Source organism: Excalfactoria chinensis, chromosome 1 (genome assembly GCF_039878825.1).
Source record: "Excalfactoria chinensis isolate bCotChi1 chromosome 1, bCotChi1.hap2, whole genome shotgun sequence".
Classification (NCBI taxonomy): domain Eukaryota; kingdom Metazoa; phylum Chordata; class Aves; order Galliformes; family Phasianidae; genus Excalfactoria; species Excalfactoria chinensis.
This window is the reverse complement of record NC_092825.1, coordinates 76,472,015-76,492,582: the sequence shown is the minus strand read 5'-3', so window position 1 is coordinate 76,492,582 and position 20,568 is coordinate 76,472,015. Positions and strand designations below refer to the sequence as shown.

Sequence of the window (20,568 nt, the reverse complement as noted above, 5' to 3'; positions counted from 1 at the left end):
GCAGAGTGGCAGCCTGATTATCTCACCAGACTCCATACAAAGGCCTCTGTAATGACTTGGGGGCATTTTTGTGCATCCAAGTTTTTGAATATGGTTTAATGTAACCAGTTTGCTATAACAGCAGTGTTTCTGTGCTCTAGGAGGGTAATGCAGCTCCTGCTGAAAGCCTGGCTGCTTTTGCTGTAAGGCAGCTGATTGGGAAGACATGTGCAGGACCTGCTTCTGGTGGCTTCCATCGGTAACAGTGTATATAGTGTGTTGAATGGCTATGTGACATTAACAGATTGCTTTTATTCACAGGCATTAAGCTTCGTCCATATCAATTAGATGGTGTCAACTGGCTGGTGCAATGCTACCAAGTCCAGCATGGCTGTATCCTGGGCGACGAGATGGGTCTTGGGAAGACTTGCCAGGTATGTCATCTTCTGAAAAATGACTTTTGCCTCACTGTGGCTCAGGGTTCCCACAGAATGCAAAAATCACCCTAAGCATGTAAGCAGCCACATCCTGAAGTCCTTACTCATAAGAGTGAGCTCTTTTCGTTCATTAATCACGTAAAACCCCTGCGAGGTTCTGAACAGCTCTCCAAAAAAAGTTTGAGGAGGGTTGGAAAAAAATATCATCATTTTACACAGATGTATGAATGCATAATTCATAGTAGCTTACAAGTAATGTTAACTACTTAACACAGGGGGTATGGAGCCAATGGTGTCATTTTGATGCACCTGCAGTAGGGTGATTTTTGAGTCTGTCAACAAGTGGGGTCCATGTAGATCTGGGATTCAGTTTTGTTGGAGTGAATGATTGTGGTTTGGTTTCAGACAGTGGGTCTTAAATAACAAACAGGCAGCTTTAGAAAGTGATGTGTGGTAGATCTCTGGGACTGTTGGAGGGATGTCTTTGGAAGAGGGCTAGAGATGTTGAGGTAATGTTTTAGGATGTCAGCTTTTATGTCATGGATGATGGATCTCCTTTGGTGTTCTCTTAGCTCTGATTTGCGTTGGAGAACTTGTGGGAAATGGGCTATAAACCTCAAGGGGACAGTTTATGCAAGTTTAGGAATTTCTTTGTTATTAAAAAAAAATACTTTTTTTCCTTGCCTTCTAGACTATTTCACTACTTCTTTATTTGACAAAAAAACTAACGAACAAAGAGAGATCCCTGATACTTTGTCCTCTGTCTGTTCTGAGCAACTGGAAGGAGGAGCTGGAGAGGTAAGTTTAAACAACTGTCAGACTCATTATGGCCTTAAATGGTGAGTTACAAAGGCTCTCTTCAGATATGCTCAGTCTAGCAATTTTCTTCCTTTCATAAGGAAATAAAACAAAAGAGGTAAGCTACCAAACAACAAATCAATGTGTATGCTGCTTGCAGTTAATGCATAGCCTATACAGTGCTGTGATACCCATGCGTTCATCCAACTTACGGCGTTGGATGACTGTCAGTAGATATACCCTCACTAGCTTTATGCTTGTTATTTTCTAACCCCCCATGCTCAGCCTTTCTTAGGCAAATTCTGCTGAAGACAGCCAGGATTCTGTATGATGAAAGGTAAGACCCAAGCTGAACAGTGTGTTTCTTGGCATGCTCACACGTGCATCTAAAATACCTTACATCCATGCATGCAACCCATATTCACTGGGGTACAGCATCTGGGCTGATGGCACGTTTGCTATGCCCAGAATCTGTATGTTTTTAGGCCTGAGCCCAGACATTGCTTTTAAGAAAAGTGGCTGAAAGTTGTAGATTAGAACAGATGTATTTCTGTGTGGTTGTTGAGCAACACTGTGTCAGAAACAAAAATTATTGAGGTTAGATTTTGAAATGATCTGGCCTGATTTGGATAAACAGGTAGCTGGAATAGCTGGGAAAAGGTACGGTCCAGTATGACTTAATATGGTAAACTTCAGTAGTGAACAGCTATGTCAGAGGAACAATAGGCAGGCATTAGTAGAGGGATTAAATGAAGAAGAACTTTATGGTTCCATCTCTTCTTCCATGGAACTGATTTTATCTGCTTTCACTATGGAGGCTAGATTTTTGGAGCCCTGATGTAGAACTATGTGCTGCAGACATTGTTCACCTGTACTTTAGCTACCTCTGGACCAATTCTTTGCTCCCAGCTGGAGAATCACTTGCTTCTCATGAGCTTTTTCAGTTAAGAATTGCAGATGGGCCGTTAGATTGTTTATCCATCATCTGCGTCATACTTTGAGACCTAGGATAAGCTAGTTTGTATGCCATTTGTCCAAACCAAAACCAGCAGCTGAGGTGCTAAGCTGGGATGCAAATTAACCAGGAAGGAGTTAGATTCAAGAGCTGAGATCCAGCCACATCTCCCAGGAGAATAAGGTGCTATCTTTCTTTTGCTGTCTTCCTCTTGACGACAGGTTTGCTCCAGGTCTCTCTTTTGTGACGTACATCGGCAACAAGGAGGAACGATACAAATTGCAGCAGAATGTGAAAGAGCAACCTCACTTCCATGTGCTCTTGACAACATATGAGGTACATTTTGTCTTTGTCACTGTAAAAGAGAGCTCAGGTTTTTCCTCGCCTTTTCCATTCCTCTGTACAATGCGCTTCAGCTCTTGCCCTCTGTACTCTAACCTTGCCCAGTGATTTTCTACTCTGCAGCCCACATCACCTGCTCATCTAGGTTGCTGCAGCTTTTGTGTCCTGAAGATAATCTAATTTAACCCTAGCTTTACCACACAGCTGTATCACACCTTGAATAAACAAATCAAAATCAGAAACATCTTTAATTGATGCTACCTGGTATTTTCATTGCCTTTCTGTGCTGCCTTACAAATCATCTGTGTTTAATGGAAAATCACACACATATGTGTGATGCTTATTAAGCTTCTATTAATTGGTCACTGCAGGAACACTTTGAAAGAGCTTGCCTATGTTTGTACCTCTTTTGCGTGCCTTCCTCAGCCAAAACCAGACTGTAAAATGGTGAGGTTTCTATTAAAAAATGATGGAATTTGGGGCTGAATCCAGTCAGTACTTTACAGAGAAACAGTAGGGTAGCTTCCTTGATCACTACTTTGGGTTCTGCATGACCTGGTGCTTAGTTATATGGAGTGGAAAAAAGCCTTTATCTTTCTCTTATGACTCATTTCCACTCAGGTGTTACATTGTATCAGTGCTTTGATTTCATTTTAATAGCCTCTTAACAGACACATCAATTCAAAATTAAATGAGGAAGCTTCTTGCAGCTTCTTTTGTTCCCTGCTTGATCTCCTCTTCCCTTTGCCCCTTTGCTTTCCCTCTCAAGTATTTTACCATTTCCTTCGTTTAGGAGCCATGACCTGTGCTGATCACTCTGAACCTGCATCTTTTTCCACCATGCACAAGCCAGGAGTGCAGTGATGAGCCTTGTACTGAATGTGATAAATGGAGGTGCTCATGCTAAAACAATGCTGACAAAACAATCAGCCATATGGAGATATTGACTTAGCTAGTATTTTTCTCATCTCTGCTGTTCTGATGATAAAATTCCGTGCTTCTTAAGGGATATCAATTGACCCAGTTTCTCTTCCTGCTCGAATCTGAAGTTGGGCAAATAGCGTGAGCACTTTAGGACATTAGCAGGTCAGACTAATCCACTGAAGCTTGTGTTTGCTTAGAGTCAAGAAGACTATAATGCTGAAGGTGCATGGTGTTTCTTACAGGGTGTGAATGATACGAACAAACATTGCAGACTTGTCTGAAAATTTCCATGAATTCTCTGAGGTTTTACTATTGATACTTTGCCAGAGAAGCATTAAAATGAAGAGTTGCTAAAGATTGTGGTTACATTATCTTTTATATTACTTTCCTTGGTAACTGACTTCACTCCAACCCTGCACTATTTCACCATAGTTTGCAATTAGAGAGAGACTCTCTTTTGAATTATGTGTTAAGTTGTAACTAACCGTTTGTTTTCTTTCATTGCAGATTTGTATGAAAGATGCAGCATTTCTCAAATTGTGAGTGCAGGTTATTATTATTATTATTATTTAAATTTAATTCTGCAAGTCTGTCAGAGATTTCTGAGGTGCATGTTTATCTGTGTGCAAGATTTTCCACGTTTCACAAGAGCCAGAGGTGCTCTTCAATTTTGATCAGAGTCCTTTACCCAACTTTCAGTGAAGAGCCCTTAACGTCACTTAGGATATATGTGAAAAGAGCTCTGGGGAAAATATAGATCCACGTGATTCCAGCCCTTGTGTTCCACTGGGAAGAGAGGTGTGTGGGAAAGAAAAGCTGGAGGGTCATGCTCTCCCCTCCCTGCCTATCCATCAGCCAGAACTGCGTGGAAGTCACTCTGTAATGTGGGAGTTGAAATCCTCATGGTTAGCGGAAATGAATATTGAGTGCTGAAAAGAGTTAGTGTTAAGTCTAGTGGATCTAGTAGGTAGCAAGTGATTCTGCAGCCTGTACAATGCGATGGTGTGTGTGGCTGTATCATGCCCTGACTGAGCTGAAGTTCCACTCCTGGATGGTTTGCAAAAGGTTTGTAACACCTCTGCAGCCATTAGCTCATCATCATTGCTGGGTCTTTTGCATGGGTGTAAGGGCCTAATTTCATGTCTTTTTCCACATGATAGATCTTGAATGTTTGACTTACTTGTACTTACACAATTTTTTCCCACAGAAATGGAAGTGGAGAGAGAAACAGCAAATTGAATTGAACTTACTTAGTTTGGATTTCAGGCTGTAGTTAAGAGGCAGTATTGGCTCTTGAAAACCTGTACTGTGAATTCCTCCCTCTCTTCTGCCACATTTGTAATCCTTGCCTGTGGTTCGTGGAGCAGGAGCCTCTTGAGTTCAGCCAAACAAAGCCATCACTTATTTCAGTCTTTTTTGCATTGGCAAATTTCTCTGTAAGTAACTGGAGATGCTGTGTTGTTTGTTCACAGTTTTGATTGGGCTGCCTTGGTTGTAGATGAAGCTCACAGACTGAAAAATCAGAACTCTCTGCTTTATGAGACACTTACCAAGGTAAAACATACCAGCTACCTTCTACTGTATAAAGACTTTTCACTATAGGGTACTGATTTTCTGTTTATTCCTTTGTGTTGTGTTGTTATTAACCCTGGGCCACAACCAGATTCCATCAGAATTGTTAAACAGGTCCACATAGTTAGTGGCAGAGCAGTAAGGGCCTTGTATGGGAAATAGTTGATCACAGCCTGAACCTCTGATTAACCATCTGAGGCAAGCAACGAGTCAGCTTCAGGAGCACAGGTGAAGGTAATTCAGCTGTGCTTCCAGAAGGGGTGGAGCTTGATTCCACCTCTCCTAGATCCCATTTTAAGGACTGACCACCACTAAAGTAGCATCTCTTTCTGGAGATTACTCTTTGGTGAAGTTCTTTGGTGAGCCTTGACACCAGTGAGTACCCTTTCTTGACTGAAGGCCTCAGAGTTGGTGAGGGGTTGCTATAAGCAGCATGGACTGGATAATGGCACTGTGATTATCAGAGTAGGTCAGAAAGTAGAAATGGCATGTGGTCATTTGCAGTTTCATTTTACTGTCCTATTTCAGCAGCATTTTCTAGTTGTTTGTCATTAACAGTGAGTATGCACTATTGGATCTGGGAATTCTCATTTTGTTTTTGCATTTTGTTCTTGCTTATGCTGTCTTCTTTGCATTTGTGCCAGCCTAAGTTTGGTAGGGCTGTTTGACAGTCATGCCATACCATATGTAATATGGTTTTGGCTGGCATTTGCAGTATTCTGCAGGCATTTCTGTGCCACCTGTCGTCTTTAGGTTAAGCATGAGAAGGATGTGGGTGGAACTGTGGATTAAGTAACTTTTCAAATGGTCCCTCCTTTTCATTTTGTTTTGCTGTTCGTTCTTTCAGCTCCCAGTAGGTTTCATCCTGCTGCTCACAGGAACTCCAATCCAGAACAGCCTCCAAGAACTGTACTCCTTACTCAGCTTTATTGAACCTGATATTTTTCCTAGAAAACAAGTGAAAGAGTTTGTTGAGTATTACCAAGCAGTTGAAAAGGAGAGTGAGCCAGGTAAGTAACAACTGATGCTGTACTTGAATCAGGGTTGGGAAACAGGCACATAGTATAAATAATGACTACTAATATTAGTGTAGCTGATAAGTACTTTAGGTGTGCAACTGTCTTTTGTTTTCTCTGTAAAACTGGGCTAGGATAATTTCATTAAGGTTCCTTTATACACTTATTTTTGAAAGTATAGTTGTAAAGATACTGTGTGAATCGCTTATGATTCATTGTTAATTTGTTATATCTTGCTTCTGGATAGCCAAAGAATTGCACAACCTTCTGCAACCGTTTTTGCTTCGAAGAGTCAAGTCTGAGGTGACTGCAGACCTTCCGAAAAAGGTAGAAGTAGTTTTGTACCATGGAATGTCAGCTCTGCAGAGGAAGTACTACAAAGCTATTTTGACCAAAGATCTAGGTAACTGAGGCGTTTGAATTCTATTGGTTGATTCTGGGGCTGTGTGATTCATGATTTTTAGCCTGTGATGAAGAGGCCTATGAATCTGGAGCTGGGGAGGGACAGCTTCAAGAATCTGCTTTGGATCAGCTTGTAATTAAAAATCTCATGAAGAAGTCTGCTCCTGTCCATTCTTCTTGTGTTCAGACAAAAAAAGTTTATATAGGAAACTCTAGGTCTCTACAACTTTTCTAGTAATAGTATAGATCTTACATAGCAAATTGAAACCTGTTGGATGTAGATTTGAGTGCCTTAGGAAACCACAGAACCATACAGATAATACAGCCACAGATCCTTATCCTAACAACTCACTCTTTGGCACTTCATGTATGAATCAACTGTAACAGAGCATCCTGAGGGATAAAAGAGAAAGTATTTGGTTCTCTGAAATCTTCCTTTTTCATTTCTACATACCACATATGGCTCTCTCCATCAAAAAAAGAAAAGCATGGGGAGTTTTATTTGGTTCATGAAGATGGATGTATTACTCTTGAGATGAAATATCAAGTACAGAAATGATGCGCAAAGAGTTACTTCAGTGCTGAAGCAGTGCAGAAGCAGTGCTTAGGTGTTCTCAGTCACACCATTGGTGAAGCATGGGTTTTCCTACTCAGTTCTTTTTTTCCTGTGTGCTTCGTTTCAGATGCATTTGAAGGTGGAACAGGAAGGAAGGTTACGCTTCAGAATGTCTTAATACAGCTTCGGAAGTGTGTTGCCCACCCGTACCTTTTCAATGGTAAGAACACATTCTTCTCTCTTTTGAAATAGAACTTTTTTTCTGTATGCTTTTTTTTATTACTTAAATAATTGCTTAGAAGGGGCAAATAGTAAACAGTATTGTACCAGCTGTGGATCTGTGACCACTTCTAGCACAGGACAACTCATCAGTGATGATAAAAGTATGGGCTTGTGAAGCTTTCTACTTCAGCTCACCACTTGATTTGTTGTAAGTGTGTCTTCCTTCACCTAAATAATGAAATCACGTTGCATTTTGTGAGGTACTTCCTGAAGTACTGAGGGTGTTTTAGTCAAAATTAGTCAAAAATTTAGTCAAAATATAGTTGGTCTTTTTAGTCAAAGACCATCATTTTTTAAACAAGCAAGCATCCTGGGGGTCTGCCTGGCAGTATTTGGCAACATGATCACTTAAAGGTTGATCGTTGAGTTGATACCTGTATAATTAGGTCTACTTCTGAGACCCCTTTCTTTTCCAGGTGTTGAACCAGAGCCCTTTGAGATTGGAGATCATATCATTGAAGCCAGCGGCAAACTATGTTTGTTGGATAAACTCCTTTCATTCTTGTATGATGGGTATGTCACGTTGGGATGAGGAAGATAAGGTTGAGTTGACACAGGGAAAAAAGATAAACTAAGAAGGAAAGCTGCCTTGTTTCTCCATAGATTGTGCAGATACCACAACACAAGCACTGCCCTATTTAAATTATGCTACTGGCATAATGCCATGGGATCATCTCAGTACAAAGAGCTGCATTACAGGCTGTAGAGGAATCTCAAAAAAATTTTGTAGCTTCCCTTCAAACATTTCTCAAAACACTTCACTAACTCTCACGTGTTCTCATATATTGCCAAATTTATGCTGGGAACCTGGAGGAATATATATCTGACAGGGCTTTCAGCATATATGCTTTTGTTGAATTTCATGAATAGCTTCCAATGAATCAGTTAAGGTCTTTTGCACTGCCTTGCTTCTGTAAGCCCAGGAGGCAGAATGCACAGTGAGCATGACAAAGAAATGTGACAGGACCAAAGCCCCAGAATAAGTTGAAATTTTAGTTTTGGAGTCAGTATTCAGAGCTCTATTCTGTCACAGAGATGCTGATACTACTCTTTCCCAGTATTTAAGATGTTTTCTATTATGTTGTTTGAGAGCGATCTAGTCTGCAGGTCATGTGATAAAGACCCTCATGGCTCTACATTCAAGCTGAGGATCCTTTTAGCCAGGATTCTCTGGGTCCATGCCAAGGTGCGTTTAGCCAGCAACAGTGTTGTGCCAGAGCCTTGTTACCTGTTTGCGACTCCACACTTCTACGCATGGCAACTGATGGTAGCAGGTGGGGCTGACTGGCTACACCTGGATGTGGAGCTGAAAATGTGTTGAGGGAGTTGGCAGTGACTCTGTGAGGCATAGTGCAGTGTTGTGGAGAGCTCTTTCTATATAACAGTGGCTGGGTGAGCTACTGTAACCCTTCTACTGCTCTGTGAAATGCTGTCACATTATAATGTTGCTAGTGACATCTCATTCTTTCTTCTTCCAGTGGCCATCGTGTCTTGCTCTTTTCTCAGATGACTAAACTGCTTGACATTCTGCAAGACTACATGGACTATAGAGGTATGATCTGCATGGTTTGGCAGCAAGGGGCTTATCTTAATGACCTGTGCTATATAGTTTTAGTCTGGTTTTGGCTGATCTGCATGGGATGGAGAATATGATGGGCATTTGTTTCTTCTTAGTAGATAGAAAACATATTCTTACAGTTGACTATGACTTGGGATTTGAATTAATCTCTCTGTGCTACCTGCCTGCAAGGAACTTGAACTTCACTGTAGTTCTTCAACATAGCTTGAGCTTTGGTTCCTTTATAAAATTGAGCTAACAGATGGCAGGGTAGCAGAGTTTCATTATATACCTGTGGTTAATTATGTACCTGAGTCCTGAAGTAGCTGTAGTAAAGCTATTAGCTCTCAATTCAGTTTGTCCAGTGCAGAACACAAGTTGTGCCACATTTATACCAGGAAATTAGTTTTTGATTAAAACAGTTGTTGGCAGTGAGGCCTCAATATGACTGTTTTGGCAAGGCTGCCAAAGGGATCTTGAGACATTTTCTTTTGTTTCAACCCACATGGCTCTATGCCTACTTAGGACTTCCCATGAAAGAGGCTTTTCTTTGGTGTTTATGGATTTGGACAACTAATGTTGCACTAAAAAGCCAAATGTAGGGCCATTTCCCATGCTGCTTGCTCACAGGAAAGCACACATTGAAAGCAGTACAAGCTTGTATATGAAAGATATGATGGTTATTGGCTTGTAATGTGGAGCCAACAGCCAGCATGGTATAGTCTGAAACTGGGCTCTGTGTTAATGTTATTATGCTTTGGCTTTGTATTTCTCCATCTTGTTTCTATGCAGTAAATTAAATGCAAGAGTTTCCACTTCAGATTTAGCTAAATTAGCTTTTGCTGACAGTCAGTCTGGGAGTCAGGGTCACTGGAAAGGAACAGAGGAGCTGAAGGTGATAAAATGCAAATCAGAGCAGGAGGGCTTGGCATAAAAAGTCAGGACAGTAGTAAAAGTATGACAAATTAAATAAGAGAGACAGAGTATAACCAGAATTTCAGAAACATACATTTTTGTTGTTTGGGAAGGCTATAGCTACGAGCGGCTGGATGGTTCTGTAAGAGGTGAAGAGAGACACCTTGCCATTAAGAACTTTGGTCAACAGCCCATCTTTGTCTTCCTACTGAGCACCAGAGCAGGTAAGTAAGGAAGGGAGAGACAACACCTGTCTTGCTTCTGCACTCCTCTTTTGCTCTCTCTTCCAAAATTTCAGGGTGTTCTGAATCCTCCATATTCTGTTAATATTGAGGATTTTTGAGAGACAAGACACATCCTAAATTTGGGCTTATTAGCTAGGAGACCTGATTCCTGTGCTTTCCTTTCAGCAGCTGATGCCAAGGTAGTTTTCATGTTGCAACTGTTTGAGTAACTTTTATTCTGAGCTCTACAATGCGCCTGGTTGAGCTGAAGGAATCTCACTCACATTTTATTTCTTCAAGTACTTTATTTCTGAAGTTTCATCAGGCTTTAGGCAGAAATAGACTTCCTCTAAGTAAGCTGGTAGAATTGCTCCATGAATGTGTACATGCACTCTAGCTGGCAGATGGACTCAGCTGAGAGCCTTTTACATACCAGAAACTGCAAAGAACACCACAGGAGTGCCATCTCTACTTAGCTTTCTCTTAGCTCCCCAGGCCTATCTGTGTCATCTGAATGGTTTCAGTCCTTCCTGTCTCTTCATTCAGACCAGCACAAGGGCAGGCTTCTGCTTACCTTCAGAGAGAGGATCAACACTGCTTGATCTCAAGCATCAGGCTCTAATTATTTCTTCTTTCTTTAGGCTTCTGGTCAGACTTTCCTGAATTAAAGTGGCTCTGATAATATTGCAGGGAGTGGAGAGGAGTATACTGAGACTGTAGAGAAGCACCAAATACAAAGTGCAAGAAATAGATGCTTCTCTTAACGCTGTGCCTAAACTCTTCCTGCCTACAGTCTACCAGAATCAAGAGTTGCTCTTTAGTGCTCACTGCTATGTCTGTCATATTCTATCCACCTGGGGACAGCAGTGCTAGCCATATTTCCATCCTTGTGTTATGGGCAGAGATTTTCAAGTGCACGACTATCTCTACTTGCAAGATTGTTCTGATTATTGTGAAACACTTGCAGGAAAGAATGTACTTGAACAGGTTCCACCCTCTTTTGCCTGTAGTATGTTGTGACAGTATTGAATATTATAATAAAGTAACATTTTTTTTCTTTCATTCCATGAGAGTCCAACTCTAATTTCAAACCTGTTTAAAGTCACATTTATACCTAGGCTCTGGCTGCTGTATAATTGGGTGTGTTGTTTCCCACTGTTTCAACAGTGTATTTACCAGTTGTTACTGTGCTTCAACCAAGTCATAGCTTGGGCAGACCTTTGTAGCCTCAGTAAAGCCAGTCCTTGCTGCATTAGTCTTCCTGACAGCTGAAGAATACATCTGTGTTATCAGTCTTGACAACCAATTGCCTTTGTATTGATTTGCTTGCATCCTTTCTTTCTTTTGTTGTTCCCCTACAATGCATGCTGCTGCTCTGCTTTGGGCTGTTGCAGGAAGCACAGAGAAATACAGAAATGCTGGGCTCATCCATCTATTTGGATCCTTGGGAGACTCAGACTTGGGACTGAGGGGTGAACTGAATTTAATGTAGCTGATCAGATCTGACAAAACCTTGCATAGAATAAATTCTCCAGCTGTGTCTTTAATTTTCTGTTACTGATGTACTCTGTGATCTTCTCTGCTCATAGGAGGAGTTGGCATGAACCTGACGGCAGCAGATACAGTTATTTTTACTGACAGTGATTTTAACCCACAAAATGACTTGCAAGCAATAGCAAGAGCTCACCGGATTGGGCAGCACAAGTGAGAAATGTTGCTACTTCTCCTTACATTGCAGTGTCTCTTTCCATAGACAATAGTGTTCAAAGGTGTTAAAAGGACAGTAAATTGAAGGTCAAAGACAGAGCAGAGACAATTTTGTCTCTGCTTTTCTTCTGCAGCCTTATGCAGTCCTATCCTTGTCATGTGTGATGGGGGCTTTGTAAATTTGGAGGAGATGGAATCTGGGGGATTGCCTGCATGCTTGCAGTGAGCATTCATCCTGTGTCAAGAAGCAATCACTTCAGTGTTATACTTATCATAGAATCCTAGAATGGCCTGGGTTGAGAAGGACCACAATGATCATCTTGTTTCAAGCCCCCTGCTATGTGCAGGGTTGCCAACCGCTGGACCAGGCTACCCAGAGCCACATCCAGCCTGGCCTTGAATGCCTCCAGGGATGGGGCATCCACAGCCTCCTTGGGCAACCTGTTCCAGTGTGTCACCACCCTCTGTTGTCTTTGATTTTGCTGTTGCCTTTTTATCCCTACAAAAAGATTGGATAAGGTGTTACAATAAGTGTGCCATGCCAAGAAACTGCTTACCTCAAACAAAGAAAATAATCAGAATTTTCTTGACTTTATGAAGGCCTGTAAAAATTATCCGCTTGATTGGACGAGATACAGTTGAAGAAATCATCTACCGGAGAGCTGCTTCCAAGCTTCGACTGACAAATGCCATTGTAGAAGGAGGTCAGTTTGCCTTGGGAGTACACAAGCCTCACGAAGCATCAGATTTACAGGTAAGATAGAGCTATACCTTCAAGTTGACTTCAGTAACATTCTTAGTAATGCTAGAGTGTTTCTCTGTTCTTGTCTGACGTGAACCTGTCAAGACACTTCAGTTTGGGGGGATATACATTGACATGACAGCTTTTGTGTGCATCCTAGGAATCAACATTGCATTCCAGGTCCAAACAAGATTGGAAATTTGTAGATAGTTTTTAGAGTCTTGAGGTGCATCTGTTGTGTAAAATATGTGTTTTCTTGGAGAAGAGAAGGCAGAATGTCCCTTGTTTCTTTTAATTATATAACAGGTCTAAAGTGAAGGCTGACTCATTGTTTCTAAGAACTTATCTGTATCTCCTGCCCTTCTCTCGCAAACAGAGCTAATGATTAAGTACTTTGACAGCTTTTGATTGGTAGTCTGAAACTTGGTCAACCTTTGCTTGACCTCCTGGCAGATACAGTGTCTCAGGAGTCTGGGTGTGATTTATGGTTCTGACCCAAAAGCTGAGTTTTGGGATGAGAGCTTTGGTAGAAAACATCAAGCAAAGTGAAATTTGGAGGGATATGTCTCCTCTATGGAGGTAAACCTGGGAAAGGCTTGGAATTAATGTATCTTTTCCTACCCCCTGCCCCTTCATCAGCATGTACCTCAGCAATTAGAGTTTCCGTGCGAGAAGTGGAACTGAGCCCATAGGAAATTCCACGCTGATATTATGCTCCTTGTGAATTTTTGTGGGATATAAGGTTTTCTTTTATTAAGAGGTGGGGCAAAAACAAGCCCAGATTTTTTTGGCTATGAAGAAAGCTCCTTGAATGCATTCAGAATGATGCCTTTGTTGTTGTTTGGCCTGTAGAGGAAAAAATGGCCTTTCCTGTCTGAATATGTTTGAGGAAGATAGGCTACAGGGGCCTGTCTCAATAGGTATTGAGAAAAACAGACATGTTAAAGTGCAGATAATACAAAGGATTAGGTTTTTTCACTTTCATAACCTTCCCATTTATGTCTGAGAAGCTTGAGTCACAGGGGTTCGCATTGAATTAGTAGATACTCGTACCAAACTTCTTCTTCTCTTTGATAAAGCTGAGTGAAATCCTGAAATTCGGCTTAGATAAATTGCTGTCCTCTGAAGGAAGTACTGTCCGGGATGTGGAGCTGGAAAACATCCTTGGAGAGACAAAAGGAGGGAAGTGGGTAATGGATGTTGTTCTGCCCTGTGAAGAAGAGAAGAAGGAGGATGATACAGAAAGTAAGTTACAAACTGAAATACCTATGGAGTGCTTGGGAGCTAGTAGAGGAGGCTTCCTAGGGAGGGGTGGTATTTTTCAGGTAACAAGAAGAAAATTGGACTTGTAAAGAAAAGTGGCCCATCCATGAGCTCGATTTCTGAGCTTAAATTGGTCTTTTTCTTCTTTTTGCATTCTTGTTTGCCTGAAACGTTGATAACAATATTTGCCCACCTTCTTGGCCAGAGGGGCTGAATTCCTTAATGTGCTTCAAATTTGGAGACCTCAGGAAAGTGGAAGCACTCAAATTGCAGCTGCTGTTATTCCCATGGAGAATCATTAAGATAGAATTACAGATGTAGAAAGATAACAATAACTTAAGGGAAAACTATATAGCAACTCTTTTGTATATGTCTCCATACAAAGATTATTGGCCATGAAAAACACAAGCTAAAATGACCTTAAAGAGTTCCAAGACATGAGGTAAGAAATGCAGAGCCATTGAATCTGAACAGCTAGAACAAACCTATTTTGTCTTCATCATTCTACTTTCCAATTCAAATGTAACTTAATTGTGATTAGTTCTCTGTATTAAACAAGAATAAATTTTAAGCATGCTTTCTCTCTTGTGGTGCCATGAGACAGACTGACTTTCTTCTCTGAGTACACTGTAGCACTTAAATACGGATCTGTGACTGAAGCAGAAAGCTTTTGTCTGAGGAAGCAAATCTTGGTTCTGTTGTTTTAATGTTATGCTGATGCTGGCTATATAAAAGACAGCAAATGTCTTTTTCTGCTGAGGGTAGAACAGTGTAACAGAAGCCTAATTGCTTTTGATCTTGCTATATAGTTGAAGTGTTAGTGGCTTTCAGTTCCTTTCTTATACTTGTAACTTATTTTTTGAAGATCACATGTATGTGTATGAAGGCAAGGATTATTCAAAAGAACCCAGCAGAGAAGACCAAAAAGCATTTGATCAGCTTTTGGATCTTCAGAAAGCCTTGACTGAAGAGACCAGTAAAGAAGGGAGAGCTCTCCGGAACAAAGCAAATGTAAGGCAAAAGTTATGACAAAGCATACGATGCTCTTAACTGAGAGGAAACTGTCAGTTTCATTTTCCACAAGCTTTACTTACAGCTTGCAAAGAAAAAAAACATGTTAGAAGATTAATATGCCATTGTTGGCTCTTGAATCTGAGGGTTGGACAAATCCAGTAATATCTGGTAACAGATCAGAGATGAAATGCTGGGCACTAATATAAACTTAGATCACAAAACCACCCATTTGTTTGACGTCTAGGATCTGATGGTTGAGAGCTGTAGACAAGTAGACAAATGGGAAAGGAGTGCAGCATAAAGTGGGCACCAGATGTGTGCTTGAGATGAGCAGCACTGAATTGCTGCTTGCTTTCTCTAGACTCTTCTTACAGGCCTTCGGGACCAGTCAACCAGGAGGAAACACTTGTTGAGTGCAGAGGAGCTGGAGGCTCGGAGGAAGAAGCGCCAAGAAGCAGCTGCAAAGAGAGCAAAGCTTATGGAGGAAAGGAGGAAGGCAAAAGCAGTGGCAGAGCACATGAAAAAGTATGGCTCGTACTGCATCAACTACTTTTAAACTGGTATCTGTTACAGTGTGCTCTAGAAACATGCTCTGTATCCGCGCTGGCAAGTGGGGCTGAGAATGAGGGGAGGAAAAGATGATAAAATGGCTGCAGATCACCCTAAAGAGTTAGCTTCATACATCAGGATATTTCTGAATACTTCACATCTAATGTAATTCATCCAGACTGGCCTGAATGAGAGCCTTGTATCTGAGTGTATAGTGAGTGTTTGGGACAACCTACATCTGAAGTGTCAGACTTCAGATGTCCCCATGTCTCATCCTAATATCTGTAATTCATTGGCACATGTATTAACTTCTTCTTGTTCCCTGTTTTTCTTTTCACCACTCTGAATAACTCCTTCCGCTTTGTTGTATGCTTATTTTTTTTCTATGCCTACAGTCATTTTATCACACCAGCACATGGCAGTTAAAATCGCAGATACCAGCTAGAGTAATCTTGGTTCCTATCTAAAATAGAGGAGGGCAGCAGAAGGGATGCAGATGGGGATTTCCTGTGTTTTGCTGTAGTCATTTAAAGCAAGGTGTAGACCTCCCCCCATTTTTGCTTATTTTCATTGAATTTGTTCTCTTGTTTCAGGATGGCTTGGTGGGAGTCAAATCATTACACATCTACCTGTCTCCCTTCAGAGGAAAGCGAGTCTGAGGAAGAGTTTGAGGAGGGAGAGGCTGGGCTGAATGTGGATTTGGATTACAGAGATGTGGACCTAAACTGTATCAAGTACGTAATGGGAGATGTCACCCACCCCAAAGCAGAAGAGGAAGATGCCATCATTGTCCACTGCCTGGGTAGGACTTCTGACAACAGAACTATTGTAAAGTGGGGTGGGCAAGGGGCTGAATTGACCTTCCTAGCTTGGTAATTTCTAGTTCCATACTAGACTGAAATCATTTTGAGTTTGACTTGATCTTGAGTTGTATAGAGGCAGTACAGACTCTACTTCTAAATGTATAACCCACACAAGTATTAGGAAGGGGTATGTGGGTCTGTGTTTCTGGCTGAGTCTCTTGAAAGGTATGTCTAGAAATTGCACTTCTGTGGACAAGTGGGGACAATGCCTCTGAAGGTGAAGACCTTATATTTGTCCCATGTAAGCTGTAAGGACTGAACTGAGATATTAAAAATCACCTCCCTTGTGCAGTCAGCAGAGGGAGATGGGTGTTTTCAGAGGCTGAGGTCAGAACTTCACTCTCATGGTGTTTGTCTCTCTGCACTAACAGTACAGAGGTTCTAAGCCTGTCACTAGTTTTAGGACCTCTGTCATGACACTGAAGCTGAGGAGAGAAATTCAGGTTACAGAGTTGTTCCAGAATCAGTGGAAGTTCTTAGCAAGGCTATAGCTTATAACATTCTGCTGCTTTGGCTTACGTTAAACTCAGCATAAAAACTTGTGGTTAAAGTGGAAATGCCAAGTGACAAGAATAGCCCACAAATAACAAACATCTAATTGTGGGAAGCCCAAAGCACCAATCTGGGGACATAATATGTGTATGTTCTCCCTGGGTATGAGGGTACTGACAGTTTTATATGCTCTCTACCATGATAAATACTTGGTTGAATATCCACAGTGGGCAGTCGAAAGGAATTCTTACTGCAGTTTTTTCAGGGAACTGTGACAAGTTTGATTTTCCTCAGTGGCTAAAGTTTATCCTTTAGGATAGTCCCTTACATGCTGGTTCACTTCAATTCATATGTGGTTCTCATATCTGTTTTTGATGGTCATTCATTGCATTTAGCTAGAGTAGGCCCCTTTTCTTCAGGGATGATCTTCAATCTCAGCTTCTAAAACACTGATCTGTCATTGCATTCTAGATGACTCTGGCCGCTGGGGAAGGGGTGGTTTATTTACAGCTCTGGAATCTCGTTCTGATCAGCCAAGAAAAATATATGAGATGGCAGGGAAGATGAAAGGTAAGAGATTAAAACACAACCCTAGGCCAAGATACTTAAGAGTTTCAATCCCAATGATGTTGCGGAAGCGAGGTGTCTAAATACCATTTTGCTGTAGAAGGACCTGTTGGTTTTTTGTTTGTGGTTTGTTTTTTTCTCTAACTTTCTGGTTTATTCTTGTTCTAGTGTCTTTCTTTCCATCTGTGGTTTTTAACTGGGTGGCATGTCACTGTGTGTTGGGGCAGGCTTGTGTCTGTCTTGCTTCCCTGGGCTCTGACTGTTGAATCCGTTATGAGGAGGCAGACAAGAAGAATAACACAGAACATGACAGTGGAATCTCTGCTGTTTGCACTCACTATTGACTCTACAGGACAGATTTATTTATTCATTTGTTTTTCTTCCATCCTTGTTTTCTGGGCAGACCTGCAGTTAGGAGGAACCCTGTTATTTCCCATTGACAATAAAAAATCCAGGAGAAAAGGACAAGACTTGGTGAGAATGAGAAGCTCCATTTTTGAGTTGCTTTCCTTACATGATTCTGAAACTGTGTTTAGTGAACTTTGTCTTTTTCCCAGTGACAGTGGCCCTGAATACTGAAAATGGCTAAACTGCCACTGGAGAAAAAAGAGTTTTATTTAGTTAATTAAAGCTAATTGTTAATAAAGCTGTTTTCCTGCAACTATTGCTGTGTCCCTTAGCGCTGTATTTAGACTCCATTTCATTTTTTGTGTTTTCTCCTTAGTTGGCCTTGATTGTAGCTCAGCACCGGGATCGGTCCAACAACTTGTCTGGCATTAAGCTGTCTGCTTTGGAAAAGGGCCTGAAGAAGATTTATTTAGCAGCTAAGAAAAGGAATGGTAAGTGGTTGTGTGGTGGAATAGTGACTCTGTAAATACGTGTGTGATGATCAGTTTTTACCTTTATTTATTACCTTTCTGAAGCAAGATTGAGATTCCCATGGGTATGTTGCGCTTTAAAGTATTCCTTCTGCTCTTGTTGGGTAGTTTGAAGTCCTTATGTAGACTGCTTTCTGTAAGGATATCTTGTCCTAAAGAGTGTGTGCTCTTTCTTCACTTCTCAGCATCGGTGCACTTTCCACGTATTGGGTACGCAACAAAAGATTTCAACTGGTATGGTACCGAGAGGCTCATCCAGAAGTACCTGGCAACACGGGGTATCCCCACGCTCATGTATCCTTTCAGAATAGGTTTTGTTTGGCTCATAATCTGATTCTGGAATGATTCCCTATATCTTGGTGGGTCAAAAGTAAGGAAAATGAGGCAAGAAACATGCCAAGATCCAGCTAAAAACTCAGTTGTTCTGACTTTCAGGTATTCATTAGATGGTAAGGACGTACTGCTTTAGGCAGTAACGATAGGGTAATGTGATTTGGTATGTCTGTCAGAACTAGAGGCAATTTTCTACTGACAGCCATCAACTTCTCTGCACATATGACATCTGTGATGGAGATAACTGCAATTTCAGAATAACGGAAGTGACTCAGTAGCAAAACTGAGGATGTGGGGAGGATGGGGAAATACATTGCAGTGTTCCAAGCGAGCTATATCTTGACTCTTTGGCTGAACTTGGAGTTGGTGTGTCTTGGGACAGGCTCTTGTAACTAAACAGCTCACTCCTTTTGCCTTAGAGGGAAGGAAACAGATATGTATCTGTTTTGTCACTTCTCTGCAAAGGCATGCTTTTCTACAGCGCTGCTGCCAGCAATGCTGTGAAACTGAACATCTGAAAGAGAGACAACAATAAGCAGGGCATTCTGCCTTCTTGCTTTGTAAATCTCTGGGTGGAAGTGTTGTTTAGCATTCCTTGACTCTTCTTTATTAGATACTATTTCCCTAGGAATAGAGGGTCTGCTCCACAGCCGTCTTCATCAGTAACAGCCTCAAAGCCATGAAGATACAAAATTTGATTGAGAAACATGCCCAAAACCCAAGGATTTTTTTAACTTCACGTAGACAGTCTTCGGTGCGGATCCCCTTCAGAGACATATCTCACACAGCCATTTCTTATCTCTGTACCTCTCTGTTTTTATTGGTCATAACATTTATATGTCGTCGGTGGCTCTAGAATGGAATTGCACTGCTTCAGAGTTCAGAGAGACTTGGGAAAAGGATCTTGGCACAATCCTAAATCTGTTTTGAAGATGGGAAATTAAACTTTCACTGGTGGTCACTTGTTATCTCTTACATTGTTTTATTGCTGGGGCTTGGAGTATAGCACCATTTGACCGTCTTTCTTTTCATCTCTTTCAGATTTCATCCCTTGTCACGCTGTCCTTTTCTTCACCAGCTTTTAATGGTTTCCTGGGACTGTCTAAATGCACACAGACCTCTCAGTGGAAAGGTGTCTGTATTAATGACACCATGTGACACCTGCACAGTGTAAACTGTTATATATTGTTCTGTTGTGCGCTATTAGCTGTACCAGGAAAGCTGAAGGGATTCATTGTCTTCTTTGACCCTGCTGACATTAGTGCCGCAAAGCCTCTCTGTGGGTGTAAGACCTTTCCTTCGGCTTCTCAGAGGAATAATCCTTGTTATATTTGGCAAAGGGCTTGCGGGAGCAGGGTCTGACTGTGCAGTGTTTGTGGGGTGAAAGGTGGCGAATAGATGCGCATGACGTTTTACTCCTTAGGTAAACTGGCACTCTTCCAGTTGGCCGGCTGGTGGCACTGTTAATCAGCTGCAGCAGCACTCGTTGCTCTCGGATCTCTTTCCACAGGGCAGAGCCATGTTCTCCTGCCTGGAAAAAATACTAACTCTTTGCCAGAATGAAAGTGTCAGTTATGCTTTTCTCTTGGTCAGCTTCAGTGAACGCTTAACATGTAATTTCGATCTGAAGACTCAAGGCTCCGTTCCTCTGCCTCTTGGTTTCTTTTATGTTTATTACCCTTTAAAAGGTTTAATTCCTGAGTGCTCCAGCAAGTGCAGATTTGTTTCATGGCTACGTGCACACCTATAGCCAAATCTTAACCCAGCTACAGGTTCTCTGGCCACCATTGAGTATACCTTATGTTACTGCTACAGCCAGGTATTCCTATGTAAGACCTCATGTTTTCCTTTGCTTCCAGGAGAAGCTGGGGCTCTGCCCCTGTCCTGTGTTCCCATCTCTTCAGCCCATCTGACTGGAGTTATTAAGGAGATGAAGGCACAATTTCTTGCCTATGAGATTTCCGCTGAACTGCATTTTGTAGGATCTATGCCAAATGAAGCTTTCCTAGTTTGCTACCCACCACCGTTTCTCTTTATTTGGGCAGGAATTGTGTATTTTGGATGATGAATTTCAGGGCTCTGTAGCTTTTTTTTGCTAGTTGCTATGCAAAATAAATGTCATGCTGTTTCTTCAGCTGTGCAGTGCTACGCATTTTCCCTTTCTAAACAGCAACCACCCCAAAAAGGAAGGAAGGTGTTT

The 20,568-nt window shown here is 41.5% G+C and overlaps 1 protein-coding gene across 9 annotated transcripts in view; it reads left to right on the top strand.

The window, feature by feature from the left end:
• The window catches only part of CHD1L (chromodomain helicase DNA binding protein 1 like), a 22,084-nt gene extending 1,527 nt beyond the window's left edge, over nucleotides 1-20,557 (top strand). For 3 of the 9 annotated variants that reach the window (XM_072327172.1, XM_072327173.1, XM_072327170.1), the window contains exons 2-23: nucleotides 301-413; nucleotides 1,108-1,214; nucleotides 2,391-2,505; nucleotides 3,943-3,974; nucleotides 4,908-4,989; nucleotides 5,855-6,017; nucleotides 6,271-6,426; nucleotides 7,109-7,201; nucleotides 7,680-7,776; nucleotides 8,742-8,815; nucleotides 9,850-9,960; nucleotides 11,550-11,664; nucleotides 12,268-12,421; nucleotides 13,489-13,654; nucleotides 14,538-14,683; nucleotides 15,048-15,211; nucleotides 15,829-16,037; nucleotides 17,062-17,160; nucleotides 17,561-17,631; nucleotides 17,882-17,996; nucleotides 18,221-18,329; nucleotides 18,982-20,556. In XM_072327172.1, coding sequence (XP_072183273.1) covers nucleotides 390-413; nucleotides 1,108-1,214; nucleotides 2,391-2,505; nucleotides 3,943-3,974; nucleotides 4,908-4,989; nucleotides 5,855-6,017; nucleotides 6,271-6,426; nucleotides 7,109-7,201; nucleotides 7,680-7,776; nucleotides 8,742-8,815; nucleotides 9,850-9,960; nucleotides 11,550-11,664; nucleotides 12,268-12,421; nucleotides 13,489-13,654; nucleotides 14,538-14,683; nucleotides 15,048-15,211; nucleotides 15,829-16,037; nucleotides 17,062-17,160; nucleotides 17,561-17,631; nucleotides 17,882-17,996; nucleotides 18,221-18,329; nucleotides 18,982-19,051 — 2,472 coding nt within the window. In that variant the 5' untranslated portion in view covers nucleotides 301-389 and the 3' untranslated portion in view covers nucleotides 19,052-20,556. Of the gene's footprint in view, nucleotides 1-300; nucleotides 414-1,107; nucleotides 2,506-3,942; nucleotides 3,985-4,907; nucleotides 4,990-5,348; nucleotides 5,383-5,854; nucleotides 6,018-6,270; nucleotides 6,427-7,108; nucleotides 7,202-7,679; nucleotides 7,777-8,741; nucleotides 8,816-9,849; nucleotides 9,961-11,549; nucleotides 11,665-12,267; nucleotides 12,422-13,488; nucleotides 13,655-14,537; nucleotides 14,684-15,047; nucleotides 15,212-15,828; nucleotides 16,038-17,061; nucleotides 17,161-17,560; nucleotides 17,632-17,881; nucleotides 17,997-18,220; nucleotides 18,330-18,981 lie in introns of those variants that run through there. The other 6 variants (XR_011902664.1, XR_011902665.1, XM_072327175.1 and 3 more) reach the window with 6 other exon arrangements.
• Nucleotides 20,558-20,568: the final 11 nt, after the last annotated feature.